Source organism: Paroedura picta, chromosome 2 (genome assembly GCF_049243985.1).
Source record: "Paroedura picta isolate Pp20150507F chromosome 2, Ppicta_v3.0, whole genome shotgun sequence".
NCBI classification, from domain to species: domain Eukaryota; kingdom Metazoa; phylum Chordata; class Lepidosauria; order Squamata; family Gekkonidae; genus Paroedura; species Paroedura picta.
The window spans coordinates 33,905,608-33,924,566 of NC_135370.1; the positions used below are offsets into that span (position 1 = coordinate 33,905,608).

Consider the following 18,959-nt stretch of genomic DNA (forward strand, 5'->3'; position numbering starts at 1 on the left):
ATTCAGCTGATGTAGGACTTCCATCACTGTTGCATGAAATGCAAGTTTAACAGGTGTCAACACTGTATGCCTTGCTGTACTATTATTAATTATTATTAATGGACAACAGATCTTTTCCCCCTCCCATGCTGCCCCACAGCTTCTTCCAGAAAGGCTTTTCAAGTCATCGTCATCTTCTTCTTCAATTACTGCTTCCATGACATATGTAGTCTGGGCCCAGTGTATCTGACAGACTGCCTCTCTGACTATACTCCCCCCCCCCAAAAAAAAACTTACGCTCCGCCACCTCAACCTGGCTGGTGATCCCTGGCCCCAAAGAAGTCTACCTGGCCTGCTGAGATTTCTATTCCTGTAGATTTTAATTTCCACAAGATGGCGCTTTTCCTCTTCCAAGTTTCAGAAATGCTTCTCTCACAATAAAGGAATTTGTCTAATATTGGAACATTTGTTATGTTGTCCATTTTATAAGGACATCTCCTTCTTATGCAGCACTCCAATAAGACCACCATTCTGTGTTGAGACTTTGTCCATAAGAAAGAAAATATTCCAGAATGTAAAATTTAAAATTTAAAAAATTATTTTGTATGCTTAATTACAGCACAATAAGGCTTTGATTTTTAATCTCTGCATATTATTTTTATATTTTTATGTAACTTGTTGTCTTGTGATCATAATAAATGTTAAATGAATGAATTCCTTTAGTAGGAATAAGGTCAAGAATGTTTAAAAATGTGGTGAATCACAGAAAGGCCTTAGAACATTCAATTGACATTTACATGACAAGGGGAAATCGTGAAAGCAGAGTTCAGGGTGGAAGTAAGGACTGGGGAAAGGACATAATTTGTCAAGTTGTTCCATAAATGGATTTTAAAAGATGTAACCCTGTACAGGCTTGTACTGTTAATCTAATGGTGGGTTGGTGGGGCCATTTTGGAGAATTATATTTTTACATTTAAATGAACTCGTTTGCTGCTGCAAAGGTACAAGGTATTTCAGAATTTAAAATATATAATTTAAAATGTTAAACAAAATGATTATTTTGAAACCTCCATCCATAACTAGTAAAAGATGTTTACAAAAATATAGTTTATGCAAACAGATGATTAAAGGAAGCCTGTGTGTCAAAAGTCTAGCAACATTAATGTGTTTGAACAAGCTGCCTCAAGGGGAATAAGGGAGTCCAGAGTTTAGGCATGTTCTGAGTAGTCCTTGTTTTGGATACTCACCTACTAGGCCTCTGAAGGACAAAGGCCTTCTGCTAGTTATTCTCATATCATAAGGACAATTGGAAGTAGGACAACTTTGGTTTGCGAACTTGTTTTCTGCAAGTACCACTGATTTAGTTTTTTTGGATTAACACCAGCCTAACTGCATTCATTGGACTGTTAAAAATTTCACCAGAACGCCATGTGAAGATTATTAGCTGTCGTTTTTTAAAAATATAAACATGGTCAAAGTTAAGTAAAACAACAGAGGACCAGAATGAATTGAATCCCGTTTACTGCAATTGTGATAGAAGTCAGGTTTTAAAAATGCAGTTAATGTAAAAAAAGTTAAAGATTAAAATTGCAACCGCTAATGCCCTAATGGGAGGTCAGAGTAGAGGGGGAAGAGGAATGGGGGAGACCCCAATAAGACACATGGAGAAATGGCACAAGAGACAGGAATCTGTGAATATGCAATTTCCCCAGCATGCACAGATCTTTTCCACGGGATCCAACCTGGAATCCAAGGTGCTTCCACACCAGGGTGGCTATCCTTGGTAGTCTTGTTGCAGAAGCAATTATGTATGATATCGCCTTCCATCAAAGATTCCAAGCTGCTTAGGATAATCTATATCGGGTAATCAAACTGCGGCCCCAGATGCCCATGGACTGCAATGGCAGAGGCTCATGGGAATTGTAGTCCATGGACATCTGGAGGGCTGCAGTTTGACTACCCCTGATCTATATATTCTCAATTTTTAGTGGTGGTTTCCCTTTCACACCTGGTATGCATTGAAGCCCCCAAGCTATGTTCTCGTATGACACTCAGGATTCTCCACCCATCCAATTTAATTTTTTTATTATTATATTTATAATTTTGAGTAGAGAGCCTCTTGTGGCGCAGAGTGGTAAGGCAGCAGACATGCAGTCTGAAGCTCTGCCCATGAGGCTGGGAGTCCAATCCCAGCAGCCAGCTGAAGGTTGACTCAGCCTTCCATCCTTCCGAGGTCGGTAAAATGAGTACCCAGCTTGCTGGGGGGTAAACGGTAATGACTGGGGAAGGCACTGGCAAACCATCCCGTATTGAGTCTGCCATGACGCTAGAGGGCGTCACCCCAAGGGTCAGACATGACCCGGTGGTTGCACAGGGATACCTTTACCTTTTTAAATTTTGAGTATGGCTAACAGAGTTGTAAAAAAGTATTGTAATTCCTTTTTGTTTTTTACATCAGTTGTTTGCAAATGCCACTACGATCACTTGCTGCCTCCCTGAAAGACTATCAGTGATTCTCTATTGTTATACAATACAATACAATACCTTTATTGGCATAAAGCAGATTAGCAGGATAAGCAAAGTTAGTCAAGAAATGTCAGACAGTTTAAGTTTAAAAACTGAGGACAGAAATTCAGCCACAATAAAAGTAATGTCGGCATCCTTATCACTTAGTAAAAATTGGCAAATCAGGTCTCTTGAATGGTTTCTCCGTTTTGGTATGAGAGGTATGATATGCCTTCTCTGTTCAGTGAACAAGGGACAATCCAGTAAGATATGTTGGATGGTGTCAGGAGAACTTGATTCACAGGTGCATAGTCTGTTTTCGAAGGGGATCTTGGCAAATCTCCCTCTATTGTTATAAAACCCCCAAAACATGACTAATGTTTACCTTGCTGCGTGTGGCCAGGAAATCCAAGAACTGTGTGACAGCCAGGCAAGGGATGTTTGGAGGTGGTTTGCCATTTCCTGTCTCTGCGTCGTAACCCCTAGTGTTCCTTTGAGGAATTACCACCCAAATCATAGGAGGTCTTCCATACAAATACTAGCCAGGGTAGGCCAAGCTGAGCACCCAAGATCTGATGGGATCAGGCATGCAGGGCTATCCAGCTCAAGGCAGCATGACTAACCCTGGATACGAATAACACAGCACCTTTAACAAAACTTATTTTTTAAAAAGACGTATTTTTCTGCCTTTCCAAGGATTCACTGACATTAATCTAAAAGGACAGACTCTTTTCTGTTCTGCTGATTGTTGCTGTGCTTTGGCCTCCAGAGGAACTTAACAAATGAAAAGAATAATTGAGAGTAATTTACTAGCTCTTCATTGTAGTCTTGCAACTGCTGTAGATAGTGTCCAGCCCAGGAAATACCACGTTTACAAGATTAAAATCAAGCAGGGTTCCCCCTCCATACGCGTGTGAAATGAATGGGGTTTTGCATGGATACCAAGCAATATGCGGATACAGGAGTGGGGTGAGGAAGCAGCCTTGATTTCTTTAAATTGCAATTTTTTTTGCACAAACCATGCTTAATTAATTTTAATGCTGTGTGGCTTTTATGTTGTAACCCATCATGAGCCAGCTTGCCGAGAGTGGCAGGTAAGAAATTCATCATCATCATCTACAACAGTAGTCCCCAACCTTTTTAGCACCGGGGACAGGTCAACGCTTGACAATCTTACTGTGGCCCGGGGGGGGGGGTAGTCTTTTGCCGAGGGATGTTGCCGCCGCCTGAGCCCCTGCTCCGCTTGCTTTCCTGCTGGTGCCCCTGACTTTCCACTGCCCGCTGGGGGGCGCTACCAGCAGCAGCTGCACAGTGCCATGCTGAGGGGGAGCTCCAGCCATGGTAGCCGCTGGAGAGCACCAAAGGTGAGCCGGCGGCAGAGTGGCAGGGAAGCCCCCGAGGCAACAGCTGGGCAGGAGGATGAGGAGGAGCCGCGGCCCGGTACCGACTGATCCATGGACCGGTCCCGGTCCCCAGACCAGGGATTGGGGACCACTGATCTACAAGGTGTATGTAAAACACCACAGGTTTGTTTGTAGATCCCCTTTAGTCTACTACTTGCCCCCTTTCCTGCTTTAAGCCAGAATCCAGGAACGCTACCCAAAGCACCCCTGCACTGCTTGGAGTGTGGCAAAACTTTACTACACATGCCACTTACTCCCTGTTTAGTCAGATGAGGTAACTAGGAAGAGGAAAGGAAGGGGAAGGAACCTTGGGCCTTCTCCTCGTCCCAGTATCCCCCTACTTCCTGTTAGCTGTTTCACTGACTTCTTAAATCTTGTTATGCTGAAACAAGTGCATATTTCAAAGCCTTTCTTCTCCCTGCTGCAGTTTGGCAGGCATCTGCCTGCTTTCCCCTCTCTTTTTTTTTCCAGGCTCTTCACTGCATTCCTAATCTGATTTTTTTTTTTTTACAATCCTGTACTGTCTTTCCCTTTTTATTGTTTCTCCATATTTCCCAACCTTCTTTTCTGTCAGAAAGCAATATACAGTGACAGACATTTCTGAATTTAATGGAGGAGGGCTTTCTTCTTGGGGAGATGGATTTCCAGGAGGTTGTTAGTTGATTTTAATTGTAGTAATGTTTTGTGTGAAGCAATTTCAGGGTTGTTGGGTTTTGGAGGGGTTTTTTTTTTTTGCAATGTTGTCATACTAATCTTTATTGGACTGAGATCTTTTATTCTGTGGCTTTTTAAATTTCCCCTCAGAACAGGCTAACCTGGCATCCTTATGACTGCCGTTCTGCTTGTTCTCATTAGTGGAGATGGGACATGGAAAGAAATTAGAGGGAGGAACTGCCCTGAGAAACGTAAGAAAAAGAGGTGCTAAACTGGGTTAGTCCAGCAGCCAACTCCTTTTTCTAGATAGCCAACAATCAGGGTATAGAAGTCCAAGTCCTCACTCTGATATTGCCTCCTTGCCCTGGTAGTCAAATATTTACTGTTTCTGCATGTGGAGGATTGTTTTAGTCATCATGGCTGGTAGCCACTGATGGACCTCTCTTCAGATTAAAGCACTGATGTAGTGGCAGTTTTTTCTGTTGGTGTATGCTTCTAGAAGAGCTTCTTGTGGCGCAGAGTGGTAAGCGGCAGAAATGCTGTCTGAAGCTGTCTGTCCATGAGGTTGGGAGTTCGATCCCAGCAGCTGGCTCAAGGTTGACTCAGCCTTCCATCCTTCTGAGGTCGGTAAAATGAGTACCCAGCTTGCTAGGGGGTAAAACGGTAATGACTGGGGAAGGCACTGGCAAACCACCCCGTATTGAGTCTGCCATGAAAACACTGGAGGGCGACACCCCAAGGGTCAGATATGACTCGGTGCTTGCACGGGGGATACCTTTATCTTTTGCCTTTATGCTTCTAGAGGAGGTGCTACTGAACAGATTGGGATTTTAGTATTTAGGTGTCACAACAAACCACAATTTTACAAGCCAGGGATAAACTGTGGTTTAGAATCTGTGGTTCACTTCAGTGCCCAACCATAAGCCTGCTTGAGTAGCCTACATTCAGGTGTCAAACTAAACTGGAGTTTAATGGGATTATGATTTATAAACTGTGGTTTATAAACTGTATAAACATGGACCATGAAGAGATAATAGCTAAATTATGCAATTTATGTGACATATTCTTCAAGACTTTACATGCTGATAGACTGTGAGCACATCCAATACTTTGCACTGTATTCTAAAGATGTCTGTGGTCATATGTCTTCCAATGAAAATCCCCTTGTAAAATATATTTTAAATTTTTAAAAATTATTCCCTTTGCAGTAATACTGATTAATGTACATTTCATCAGGGGCATGGTTATGGCATCTTAGGGACTCTAATATTTAATTTCTTTGCTGCGATGGATTAAAACCCATTGTTAACACTGCATGAATATTTCTGGTGTTTAATGTATTAGAAAATCCTAAGGAGATTAGTTTTTTAAAATATTAACAAAACCATAAAACAGTTTCTAAGATAAAAGGGGAAAGCAAATTAATTTGTATAAGGGACAAAGGTTTATGTTCACCTTAGAGAGGATTCAAACATTTCCTTCTAAAAAATTGCACAAAATATACATTCTTTAGAATTTGAGCAAAACATCTCTTATGAAGATTAATTTGTTCTTTAAATATATCTTGTGGAAAGACAGGACTGGGCATGAGGAATTTTCAAGATGGCTTTGTGTGGACTGCGGAGTTGGAGAAAACATCAATTGGCTTTTGATTTTCTTAATCAAAGGGTTTAAACATAGATCACCAGAATATTTTTAAACCTTTTTGTTTGGTTCTTGGGCAAACAGTCACATATGTTCCTTGGGATTCAGAGCCAAGTTAGGGATTTCACTGGTACATTATCCTCCATGGGATTCACCAAATGCCCAGGGAGAATCATTCTAGCGGATTCAACAATGCCCTGGGAGAAATATCGCAATGATTATTCTAAGGATTTCAGCATCCATGTTGAGTCCGCCCTATCCAGCTTTTCTTAGTCTCCATGGAAATTGGGCAACTGTTCTAAATTGGTTGGGGTTAGCACATGAAAAACAAAAGGATACATTTGATTGAATGTTCTTTACTGAGCAAGTTTCCCCATGATCTGGTTAAGGGTCATGATTGGATTATTAGCTGCTGAAAGCTCAATGGGTGTTAACCTCTCTGGCCAAGTTCCACCACCTCCCCCATCTTATGGGGTCTGTTTGTTTATAGTGCCCCATAGAATTTTCAGTGTCTCAGTTGTAACTCTTAAGTCCTTGTTGGTGGCCTACAATGTGGAGTTGTAGAAAGGGGCACACCCTGGTGGACCAACCCTGGGCTTGCTTATCATGTTAATTTTGTCTAACCCACCTCCTAGAGATTTCCTCAATTTGGGAGGTGCATTTGACCTCTGTAATATCAGCTGTCTTTTTTCTGGTAATAGCCTCTTGCTGCTGGAGGACAGAACACCTATTTTGGCTGGGTTTTGGAAATTACTGTTACTGAACTCATGTTATTGCCGAATCTTTACAACTATTTGGAGGTTTGTTTCAGTGCTATTTTGTTTTAATCTACTTGTTGAGTAATTCATTGTTGTTGGTCTGGAACAAAGGTTGATTCAGACCAACATGGCTACCCACCTGAATGCATTTTTATGGGATTCGCAAGCCACCATGCATAGCAGAAAGATAAATCTGGATAAGATGCCTCGAAAATCCCATTAATTTTCTGTAACAGTGTACTGTTTTCATTTGCTCTGAGCAAAGTAAATTGGATGGTAGAGGTTGTTTTCACAAGGGACATGTACATGCACAGTACCTATAGCTTCCTTTTATGTCAATGAACATAAATCCTACACTCACATTACCTCTAGTAATTCTTTGAAATTATACCTGAGCATCCCACCCACCTCCATCTGCTCTGCTTGATCATTCCAAGTTAAATTACTAGAAGATAATCTGTTATGATGTGAATATGAGTATCTTGACAAGTGTTGAGAGATGCTGTGTCCACTGTGTTTCCATTGATATCTAAAGAGAGGGGATGGCTGGTCCTCCCTGATGTTCACTCCCCCGATCTTAACAGCACTAAGATGGAACCTTTCTTCATTGCCAGTGGATCAGATGTGATGGTGGTGATTTCTGCCTCTTTGTATGGCTGGATTAGCTCCTAACTTCTGGGGTCCCCTGAAGGACAGAGAGCTTCCAGTGGTTCCCCCTACCGAGAGCAAGGGAGAAGAAAGAAGAGGGAACAGAATCATTCCTACTTTATGCCCTTTTAAGCTTTATTGATGCTACCTGGGCTAAATGAAATGTTGTTGTTACCCACCCTGAGCCAAACAGGAAGGGCGGGCGATAAAAATAAAATTGTTGTTGTTGTTGTTTTTAAGTGTTCTGGTCCTTTCCAGGGTTTTCCTCGTATGGGAAATAGAATACGTTGCGGGGACTTCTTGGACCAAATGTCTTTTATTTATTTTGTTTATTTACAGTCATTTACACCAGCATTTGGTATAGTTCAGAGAAATAAATGGCTCTGTTCACAGCAGAAAAAAAATGTTATATATTATAAATGGTTTAGTGACCACTCAAAATAATAACAACTCAGTAATTACAAGTCTAATTTTTTAAAATTAAGACATTTAAGGGAGGAGATTTTAAGAAAAATTTAAGATTTGACTAGATCCAGAAATATAGCCAGTCTAAAACCTATATAAAATAATGAAGGTGCTTATTTAATCATATTTAATCTTTACTGGTGCTGCGTATCTTAATAGCGGTAGTACTAAATGGCGGCAGTATGATGGCTGAATGGTTTCCCCCATCACTTAGCTTCTTTATCATTTCCCTTGTTGTCAGGTCTCAATATCTAGGTTGCAAAAGTTTTATTTTTTATTTTTTTTTAAATTTTTTAGAGTTGGTAGGGACCTCATGGGTCATCTAGACCAGGGGTAGTCAACCTGTGGTCCTCCAGATGTTCATGGACTACAATTCCCATGAGAATTGTAGTCCATGAACATCTGGAGGACCACAGGTTGACTACCCCTGATCTAGACCAACCCCCTGCACTATGCAGGACTCTCACATCCCAATCGCTCATCTACTGTAACCTGCCTCCCTTTTACCTTCACAGAATCAGCCTCTTGGTCAGATGGCTATCTAGCCTCTGTTTAAAAATTTCCAAAGGTGGAGAACCCACCACCTCCCGAGGAAGCCTGGTCCACTGAGAAACCACTCTGTCAGGAACTTCTTCCCGATGTTTAGATGGAATTTCTTTTGAATTAATTTCATCCCATTTGTTCTGGTTTGTCCCTCTGGGGCAAGAGAGAACAATTCTGCTCCATCCTCCATCTGGCACCCTTTTAAATACTTGAAGATGGTTATCAGATCCCCTCTCAGTCGTCTCCTGTCTAGGCTAAACAGACCAAGCTCCCCCAATCTTTCTTCATACGTCTTGGTCTCCAAACCTCTCACCATCTTTGTTGCCCTTCTCTGGACATGCTCCAGTTTGTCAACATCCCTCTTCAACTGGGGTGCCCAAAACTGAACACAGTACTCCAAGTGAGGCTGAACCAGAGCTGAGTAAAGCGGTAACATCACCTCCCGTGATACGGATACAATACTCCGTTTGATATAGCCCAAAATTCCATTTGCATTTTTAGCCACTGAGTCACACTTCTGACTCATGTTTGCCTCTAATAATATTGTAAAAGGTGTAATAGAGCAGTAAGTGCTTTCTGGTTTCTACCTGTTGACTGTTATAAGGATATAGTCTCATAAGTAGCGGGACCTCCTTGCAAAACAGCTTACAAAACAGCTGTGGGCAGGGTGGAGCAGAACTAAATGTCATTTCCTGCTGGGAGGGGAAGCAGAACCCCGTTTATTTGCATAACTTTTAAGCCCTCTTGACAAAGACCACACTGATATATATCACGTTGAGGAAAAAATAGGAAGACGCTATACCATTCATTTTTAACCGTCACGGATGTATTTCCATCAGATAATGTTTGTGGTTTTGTTATGCAATGCAGATGGCCTGAAGTTGCGCAAACAGCACTAAGGCCGTAAAGCATGCAGTCAGGATTTTAAAAACAAAATATAGCTGCACACCTGCATGACATAAATCACTCCTTCCCAGTATTTGAATTGTAAATAGTCGTTTATTTGAAAAAGTTCTCCTGCTCCGTGGTTGGGTTTAATCAAGATGTTTTTTGGGGGGGGGGGAAATACTCTTGCTTTCCAGTTGGTGATCATGTTTCTCCTTCATGGGGATGAAGAAATATATTGCTAGTCCTGCCAGAAGGCATTGACTTTCTTGCGTATTTGCATAGCTGAACTCTTGGTTCCTAATGATTTACTTATGGAGTGCATTGTCATATGCGTGTGGCTGGTAAAAAAGAAAAAGCTGATCTTGTGTTGTGGTTAAGAGTGCTGGGCTAGTATTGGGATACCCAAGTATTGTTCCATGGAAGCTTGATGGTGAACTTCCCACTTGTTCCATGGAAGCTTGATGGTGAACTTGGTCTATTGACCTTCTTTCAGCTTCACAGAATTGTGAGGATAAGGTAATGAAGAGGAAAATGATGCAAGCAGCTTTTAGTCTCCATTAGGGAGAAAGGTATGAGCATCTTGTGGCGCAGAGTGGTAAGGCAGCAGACATGCAGTCTGAAGCTCTGACCATGAGGCTGGGAGTTCAATCCCAGCAGCCGGCTCAAGGTTGACTCAGCCTTCCATCCTTCCGATGTCGGTGAAATGAGTACCCAGCTTGCTGAGGGGTAAAACGGTAATGACTGGGGAAGGCACTGGCAAACCACCCCGTATTGAGTCTGCCATGAAAACGCTAGAGGGTGTCACCCTAAGGGTTAGACATGACCCGGTGCTTGCACAGGGGATACCTTTACCTTAGGTAGAAATGAATGAAATTTAAAAAATAAAATAGAAATATTCAGGCTGTGCTAAAACAATAATCTGCAGACAGTTATTAAAATGACACTTGAGTTTCACCAAGGGTTAGTTTCTGTGTGGACCTTGATGTTAGAGAACATGAGAGAAGCCATGTTGGATCAGGCCACTAGCCAATTCAACACTGTATCACACAGTAGACAGAACCCAGGAGGTCCACCCATAGGGCTAGAACTCCAGAAGCCCTCCCACTGTTGTCCCCAAGAACCAAAAATACAGAGCATCCCGGAGAAAATGGCAGCTTTGGAGAGTGGACTGTATAGCATTATACCCTGCTGAGGTCCCTCCTTTGTCCTCCACAGGCTCTAACCCCAAAATCTCCAGGTATTTCCCAACCCAGAACTGGAAATCCCTTTTTCATCTTGCAGGTATTATATATAGGCATGTATCAACGTGACCAAACAAGGACATATGATCGGTAGGTGTGCAGTGATAATTTCACCTTGTGTCTGTGGTGGGATTACCAGCCTCAAGGTGGGGCCTGGAGTTCTTCTGAATTTGCAGTTGATATCTAGATTCATTATTTCTCCAGTTTCTCTGGAGAAAGTGGTAGCTTCGGAGGCCAGACTCTACAGTGACCCACAAGTCCAGATTCACTTGGTATCTGTCTATCTGTTTGTATTTACATTTATTTACGTTCATTGGCTGCCATTTCTAGGCACATGCCGGCTTGAGGCGGTTTACAATAAAACCCATAAAAACAGAATAAAAATTTACACTAATAGCAGCAAAATCTCATCTATTATTTATTCTTTATTTATTATATATTTATATACCACCCTCCCTGAAGGCTCAGAGTAGTTTACATGAAACAGAAATGATACAGATAACTCAGTTTATAACAGTAATACAGTGATAACAGCAAGCAACATAATAGACCAATAGAATAATATGGAGAACATTAAATCAATGCATACTGATAGCCCAGTGGCTTGGGCGGACTTGCAGTGGTTGCCATAGGAGGGAGGCTCAGGGGGAGGGCCCGTGGAAAGAGATGGTTCAGGTCAACCTCAACTAAATGCCTGGCAGTGGAGCTCCCTTTTGCAGGCCCTGCAGGACTGTTTGAGTTCCGTTAATGGCCCTGATCTACTCTGGGAGCTCGTTTCACCTGGTGGGGGCCAGGATGGAGAAAGTATAGCCCAGGTTGAGATCAAGCGAGCTTCGCTGGGGCCAGGGATCACCTGGAAATTGGAGGTGGTGGAGCATAAGGCTCTTTAGGGAATATAGGCAGAGGCGATCCCTCAGGTACACTGGGCCCAGACCACATATAGCCTTAAAGGTGATAACCAGAACCATAAGTCTGATCTGGAATTCAACTTAAAACCAGTGCAGCTGTTAGAGGATGGGCTGAATGTGGGACCTCCAAGGTGTTGCTATTCCCTCCCAAGCCACCCATCCGGACCCAGTTCCCTACTTAAGTGGTGACCCACATAGAAAAAACACACCAGAATGTACAGAAATCAAACTTTAAACACCTGGGACCCTCTTTCACAGTCTTCATGACCCACTTTGGGTTGGAGACTCAGATTGGGAAACAGGGCTCTTGACATCACATCACTGCTTAACTCAGGCTTTCCCAACCAGGAGTTTCTTGACAGCCCTGGAAGGGTTTCCTCAATGGCTGGGTGTTAATTGCTTTAAAATATATATATATATTTAAAACATTAAACATTTATTAGGTGATTTGACCACATATGATCATTTTGACCCACCCACTCCCCAATATGGCCAGTGACGGGCCTGGAGGGGGTTGGGAAGGGGAGGAGCCCTAGGTGGGCATGTATACCACTAGGTTTCCTAACAATATTTTGCATGATCGCACCACTTCTGGGGTTTCTCAAAGCCTGGAGGATGTTTCAGGGGTTTCTCAATGGTAAAGAAGTTGAGAATGACTGGCCTAGGTCCTACCACTCCAGCAATCTCCCAAGCCAGAGTTGGTAACCCTAGCCTGAGAAGGGATGGGTGGACAGGCACAGAGCCAGAGCATATAAACTCCAAGAATGTACAGGCATGCAGTATGGCAACTGCTGGGCAGCTATGTTATTCGTAAAGCGTTTTAAGATTGTGCAAACAGAACCAAATTAAGAGTAAATAAATACTGAAAAGTCCCCAGGATGGTGAGATAAAAACAAAATCCCCTCTGAGAATTGGTGAGTGGATATGACTGATTAGGTTGCTCCAGGGCAAGGATTCCCAGGGCTCAGCTGTGGCTGCGGGGATCAGTAAACCATGTCACTTGGGAGCTCTGTGGAACTATTTTGTAGAGCTGGACCCAGAGGAGCAACTGCACAAATAGCCCTTGAACCTATGAATGAAAGATCTCCATACATCGCCAGTGCTGCGTTTATAGACTGAAACCTCCCATTTCTCTTGCATTTCATTATTTCAACCTGCAGTTCAGAAGGTAACTGCTTACTGTAAAGTTGTCATGGTTTTAGGTTCCTTATGCATTCTGACAGTTGCAGTTATTGCCTTTGGGGTTGGGATAAACCAGGCAAAAGGAATTTCTATTTGTTTTCATATATTTCTGTTTGTGCAAATGGGTGGTTTTTGCAAATGCTTCTGTCAAGTTTTGTCTTCAGGTAGCCTGGCTGCTTTTCTGCTTTGGTACTGAACTTGGATTTTCCTTGTTCTTTCAGATACTGATGAATACAGGCCACCAGTATGGAAGTCTTACTGTGAGTACTCCGTTATGTTTTATTCTTATGCCCTCTATACTGTTAGAATGTTCAAATCCGTCCTCTTAACCTTTTTGGTTTTTTAAACCATAATATGTGATGTCCCCACAGTGGCTACAGTAAGCATGTTATTAACATAGAAGCCCTGTGGTGTTGAAAAGTAAAGTCAAGGCACAGCCATTTTACAGTGACCTTGTAGGGTTGTCATGGCGATCATAAGTGGTCTACCGTGGACTTCCTTGATGGTCTCCCCCTAACCATGGCTGACCTTACTTAACTTCTGAGATCTGACAAGGTTGAGGTAGCCTGGGTTCTCCAGAACTTGGCCAGTAATCAAGATATGGGAAAATAAGTATCCTTCCAGTAAAGCCCATTAACCCATGAGTGTGTGAGTTGGATGCTGATTGAGTTTTTGTGCTCTTGCAAAGCACTTGGGTCAAAAGAACAAACCTCCTCCTCACCTCTCCTGCCCACTCATCTCCCTAAACTGCTCTCCCTTGGGGATACATGAGAGGCAAATTGGGAGTCGGCAGCAGGAAGAGGGAATTGGTATAGAAATTGCCCCACCCCTTCTGTTTGTTTGGATCCAACCTTATATTTTGATTTCCAGCAGACTAGACTCATACATTCAGTATTTGTGTGAAAGATTGCATATGATACCCTTTAGACCAGGGGTAGTCAAACTGCGGCCCTCCAGATGTCCATGGACTACAATTCCCAGGAGCCCCCTGCCAGCGAATGCTGGCAGGGGGCTTCTGGGAATTGTAGTCCATGGACATCTGGAGGGCCGCAGTTTGACTACCCCTGCTTTAGACTATAGTCACAGTATAAGAACCCTAAGAAGAACCTTGCAGGATCAGACCAAACATCAATATAATGTAGCATTCTCTTCCTAGCTGCAATCAGGGATTTATTTATTTTATTTATAAACCGCCCTCCCCGAAGGCTCAGGGTGGTTTACAGGAAATGGGAACAATACAGTTAACTTAGTCTATAGTGATGTGTTAACAACAGTAACAATGACAACAGGATAATGATAGTAATAAACATTGCAGAACAGTAAAATACTAGAAACATTGATTAACTTGTACCAAGGCCTAGTGGTTTGGGCGGATCTGTAATGATTGTCAGAAGGAGGCTTGGGGGGCCCGTAGATGGTTCAGGTCGACCTCAACTAAATGCCGAGTGGAGGAGCTCCTTTTTGCAGGCCCTGTGGAACTGTTCGAGTTCCGTCAGGACCCTGATCTCCTCTGAGAGCTTGTTCTACCAGGTGGGGGCCAGGACAAAGAAAACTCTGGCCCTGGTTGAGGTCACCAAACACCAGAGTTTTTAACTACACATACAAGGATTTAAATATAAAACACTGAAAAAATACTTATAATAAAATCAGTCAAAATAAGCCTTCCGTTTTATGTAGGCTGCATACACCAATTATGTGTATTTTTATGTAGAATTCCATAAATATTCCACGTGTCTGCACCTTTACTTGATTTCATTATTATAGAAAGTTACAGTAACATAAAAACTTCTCTACCTTTCACTAGCCAATCTCATTTCCCTGATAGTTCTGGATGTTTCCACTTCTACACAAAGGCTAGTCTAGCAACAGTAATTAATGATTTGCCTTTCTTTGGGTACCATGGATACATGATTAAGCAACAATGTTTTGGAGTGTAATGGACATTTTCCTAGAACTTTAGTATAAAAGCGGCTATATTCCTAAATGAATAGATTCTGTTCTATTGCTAACAATAGTCATCTAGATGCTTCCAGGAAGCCTTTAAACATCACATGAAGACAACAGATCTCCCTCCTCCCCTAGTTAGTACATATTTAGAAAGCTGTTTTTTTTTAAACACTACCTGAAGGAGTCCCAAAGCAATTTACAAAAAACCTTTTCGTTCCTCTCACCAGAGCAGAAACACTGTGAGATTAGTGGGACTGACAAAGCTCTAACAGAACTGCTTGTGAGAACAGCCCTAAGAGAACTGTGACTGGCCCAAGGTCACCCAACTGGCTGCATGTGGAGGAGTGGGGAATCCAACCCAGCTCTCCGGATTAGAGCCTGCGGCCTTTAACCGCAACAGAACTCTGGTCTGTGTTGCTCTGTGAGGAGGGAGAAGCAAGATAATGTGCTTCTTATGGTCCTTCTGGGTTTATTCAGTTATTTATTTTAAGAGCCAGGTTGGTGTATTGGTTAGGAAAGCGGACTTCTAATCTGGTGGGTTTGGTTCCCTGCTCCTCCTCCACATGCAGCCAGCTTGGGTGACCTTGGGCTTGCCACGGCTTTTCTGACTGAGCAGTAATATCAGGGCTCTTTCAGCCTCACCCACCTCACAGGGTGTCTGTTGTGGGGAGAGGAAAGGGAAGGCGAATGTAAGCAACTTTGAGACTCCTTCTGGTAGAGAAAAGTGTGGTATATAAGAACAAACTCTCCACTACCACCACCCAACCCTTCCAGGACCATTAAGAAACCCCAGGGTTTTACGAAACCTTGGTTGAGAAAGCCTGTCCTATACTGTATTATTTTCTAGGGTTTGGGTGTGGGTTTTTTTGTTTTTGTTTTGTTTTTTTCATTCAGTTGAAATTTATTTATTTATATGGGGATTTGTACCCCACCCCTCCTAGCTAGCTGGCTCAGGGCGACATAGCTATGTGGTACAACTTATCTATAAATTAGTATTAAATTAAGATATTACACCTTAAAACTATTAAAACCTTTAAAACCAGTCTCTGCAACTGTTTCACCAACATACATTATTGCCTTTGATTTTTGGTTTTGGGGTGTGTGTGTGTGTGTATCCATATAGAGAGAGCTCATCAGTGTTTGTTTGTTTATTTATTTATTATATTTACTGTATATTATATTTATATACCACCCTCCCCGGAGGCTCAGGGCGGTTTCATCTCTAGTCACTCCTCAGTGGAGAAAATTAGGAAACATTGTGCCAACTGATAAAGAACTGGTATATATTTTGTCTAGCCTGTCATCAGGGTTTCATTGCAGTGTTCTGCAATATTTTTAGGCTGTTATGTCCTGAAATTTATGTAAATGCTCACTCTTTGTTTCATAAGTGCCCAAGTATTTTTTTTTCCAGGAATTGTTTCACCTTTAGATTTCCCCCACCCACATAGCTGCTATCACATAATCACTGTTACCAAAACCTTTGTCTGCTTCAGGGGCCCTTAAAGTGTCCCACTCTGCAGCTTTTGAGTCATAACTTATTATATCAGTTGCTCATCATATGCCAAGCCAGTCACTTAATATAAAACCATTAACACACAAAACTGACTTGGAGCTGGCTTTTGTCTTCCAAGCGGATGATTAAAGGGTAAAATCAATGCTCATCGTGTCGCTTATATTAAACATCATTAATCACAACAGCGATACATACAGCATTTGTCAGTAAGACATGTGGCTATGTTGCTTCATATTGCAAATAATAATAATAAATTGCTAAAATATAACTTTTTGCAAGGAAAGTTAGTTTTTTTTTGTCTGTCCTTTTCTTGGTTCACTTTATGTCACAACCTGTAATATTAATGGAACTCAGTCTTTCTAACAGTGAGGTCTTGTTGGGAGTCTGCCAGGACACTTCAGTATACACTGCGTCATATTGTCCCACCTCCTAACCCCTCCTCCAAAAGAACATCTATTTGAAATTGATTATAAATTAAAATGAAATTTTTAAAGAACTGTAGTAGAGTAGAACAGTTAAGAAGGGCGCCTTTAGCAATAATTTTCAACTTTGGCAGATCTGTGGATACTTAATTCAGAGAATGGTTCCATGAACAGACAAGACAGTTCTTTCTACAAACCTGAGAAAAGCCCTAAGTTTGCAGAAAAAATGAAATTAAAATTTTTTGCACCATGAGCTTAAAAACTCCCAAAATAAGTGAAGCAGCACCTAGGCTCGCGGTGCCGCTACTCCATGAATGGTAGTGTAATATAGTGGTTCGAGTTTGAGATTAGAATTTGGGAGACCCAAATTCAAATTCCCTCTCTTCTATAGAAGCTATCTGGGACAGATTCTGCACAATGAATTTGGCCCGGGACGGTTCTTGTCTGGTTGCTGGGCTAATGTCCTCTTCCAGATGATGTTGGTGTTGGCCTGGGCCTGGCCCAACTCAGGCCCTCAGTTGCCCCGTGGTAAGGGAACATGGATATCCCCTAGTTCCCTTTTTTTGCCCTGGTGCCAGTGGGGCCCATGTTGGGGCTGACCTGTGTGGCAGGGGGAGAGTTGGGCTGTCCTGGCCCGGCTCCTCCCCCAACTACGGTATCCCAGAAGGAGAAAAAATGCCTCAGTCATCTCTGTCTGGGGCATTTGTTTCATCATTTTAAAGAAAGTGGGATTGCATTGTATGGCAATCTCACCTTCCTAGCATAGATGCTTGGGCCAAAGACACCGTTTCAGACGGGTACAAACTAGAATTTGTAAAAAAAGATCCCACTGAATCATTTTCTTCCTTTCCCAAAGTTAAAGGCCCTGGAAAAGAGGCTGTGGACCCAGGCAGCGATAGATCATCTGGTGTACATAAAAGCCATAGAACCAGTACCTCGACAGGACCAGAGGAAAGGAGATTATTCCATCTTCTTCACAGTTGCAAAAAGAAATGGGGACAGGAGGGCCATCGTAGCTCTAAAGTTCCTGAATTGCTTCCTGAATCCACACCATTTCCGAATTTTTATTCGGAATCAATAGCAGGGGCCTTGCAGCCAGGGGACTACCTCGCATCCATGGACCTCCAGGAGGCTTATCTCCATATTCCAATTTTCCCCCCTCACAGGCGGGTCCTATGCTTCTGCATCCAGGGATTCCATTTTCAGTATAGGTCCCTACCTTTTGGTCTCTTCTCAGCTCAACAGAACAGAAGGAGGACTGCAGAAAAGACAGTTACTTAGGAATCTCTCTCTTCTTTCTCGTCCTATACAAAGTTTATTTCTCTTCTAAACAAAAGCATTTTATTTCTTTTATGAATCCTAGTGCTTCTTACCTCTTGCATATCGAAACTCTCCCAACATTTCCCAGAAGTGATATGACATCATGGCTAGTAGTACCCTCAATATCCCCCCCTCCCCCACTGGATTCCCTCTGGTTGCAAGAGCCAACTTTGGGCCTCCTTCAAGTAGTGAAAAGCGGAGTGTAAAAACCAGCTCTTCTTTTTGAAACCTGAAAAAATGCTCAGAATAGGTTGCTTTAAGATGGAATTTGCTAAGCCTACTTTCAGCTCAACAGAGTCCAAGTGGCCAACTTTGTACTGTTAAGTATAGTCCTTCCCTTCATTCCCTATCCTTCAAATACCTAAAAAAAAACAAATAACGAGGAAGTATGTTTTATTTTGTCTTCTCCCAGTGTACCAGTTGCAACAGGAAGCTCCTCACCCGAGAAGAATTACTTGCACATCTGAGGTGAGTACCATGGAACCTTAAAAGAAATGCAAAATCAGTCATTTTTGCTTGTTTTCCAAGTTGGTTCTATATCTCCAGAGAGATTAAACTAGAATGTTCTTCGTGTCTGTATTATTGTTTTCCATTTATATGTGTCATTTATCTGCATTATAGTGGTTTACTCGTTGCCAAGGTTTTGTGGACGTCTGCAGTTGTTTTCTCCTAAGTTCATGACTGAATAGTTCTATTCAGAACAAGGTAGAAAGGAGACCTTTGAAACTAGGTGCATTCTTACAGAGGCGTGATTGTGGAATGGGAATGAACAGTGCTTCATCTTATCCACATTTGGGGGACAGAATCCTGGCAACTAAGCTGTTTTATCTTTCAATTTAGACCATATTTGGAATATTGTTTCCAGTTCCGAGCTCCTGAGCTCAAGAAGGGTATTGAAAAGATGGAACATATTCAGAGAAGGGCATCTAGGATGGTTGA

At 42.2% G+C, this 18,959-nt stretch overlaps 1 protein-coding gene across 2 annotated transcripts in view; it reads left to right on the plus strand.

Moving 5' to 3' along the window:
- Nucleotides 1-18,959, plus strand: part of CHN1 (chimerin 1) — a 161,454-nt gene that overhangs the window by 33,720 nt on the left and 108,775 nt on the right. For both annotated transcript variants that reach the window (XM_077319660.1, XM_077319659.1), the window contains exons 2-3: nucleotides 13,040-13,078; nucleotides 18,433-18,488. Coding sequence is in view for 1 of the 2 variants with exons in the window: in XM_077319659.1 (XP_077175774.1) it covers nucleotides 13,040-13,078; nucleotides 18,433-18,488 (95 nt within the window). In the remaining variant the exon portion in view is untranslated. The remainder of the gene's footprint in view (nucleotides 1-13,039; nucleotides 13,079-18,432; nucleotides 18,489-18,959) is intronic.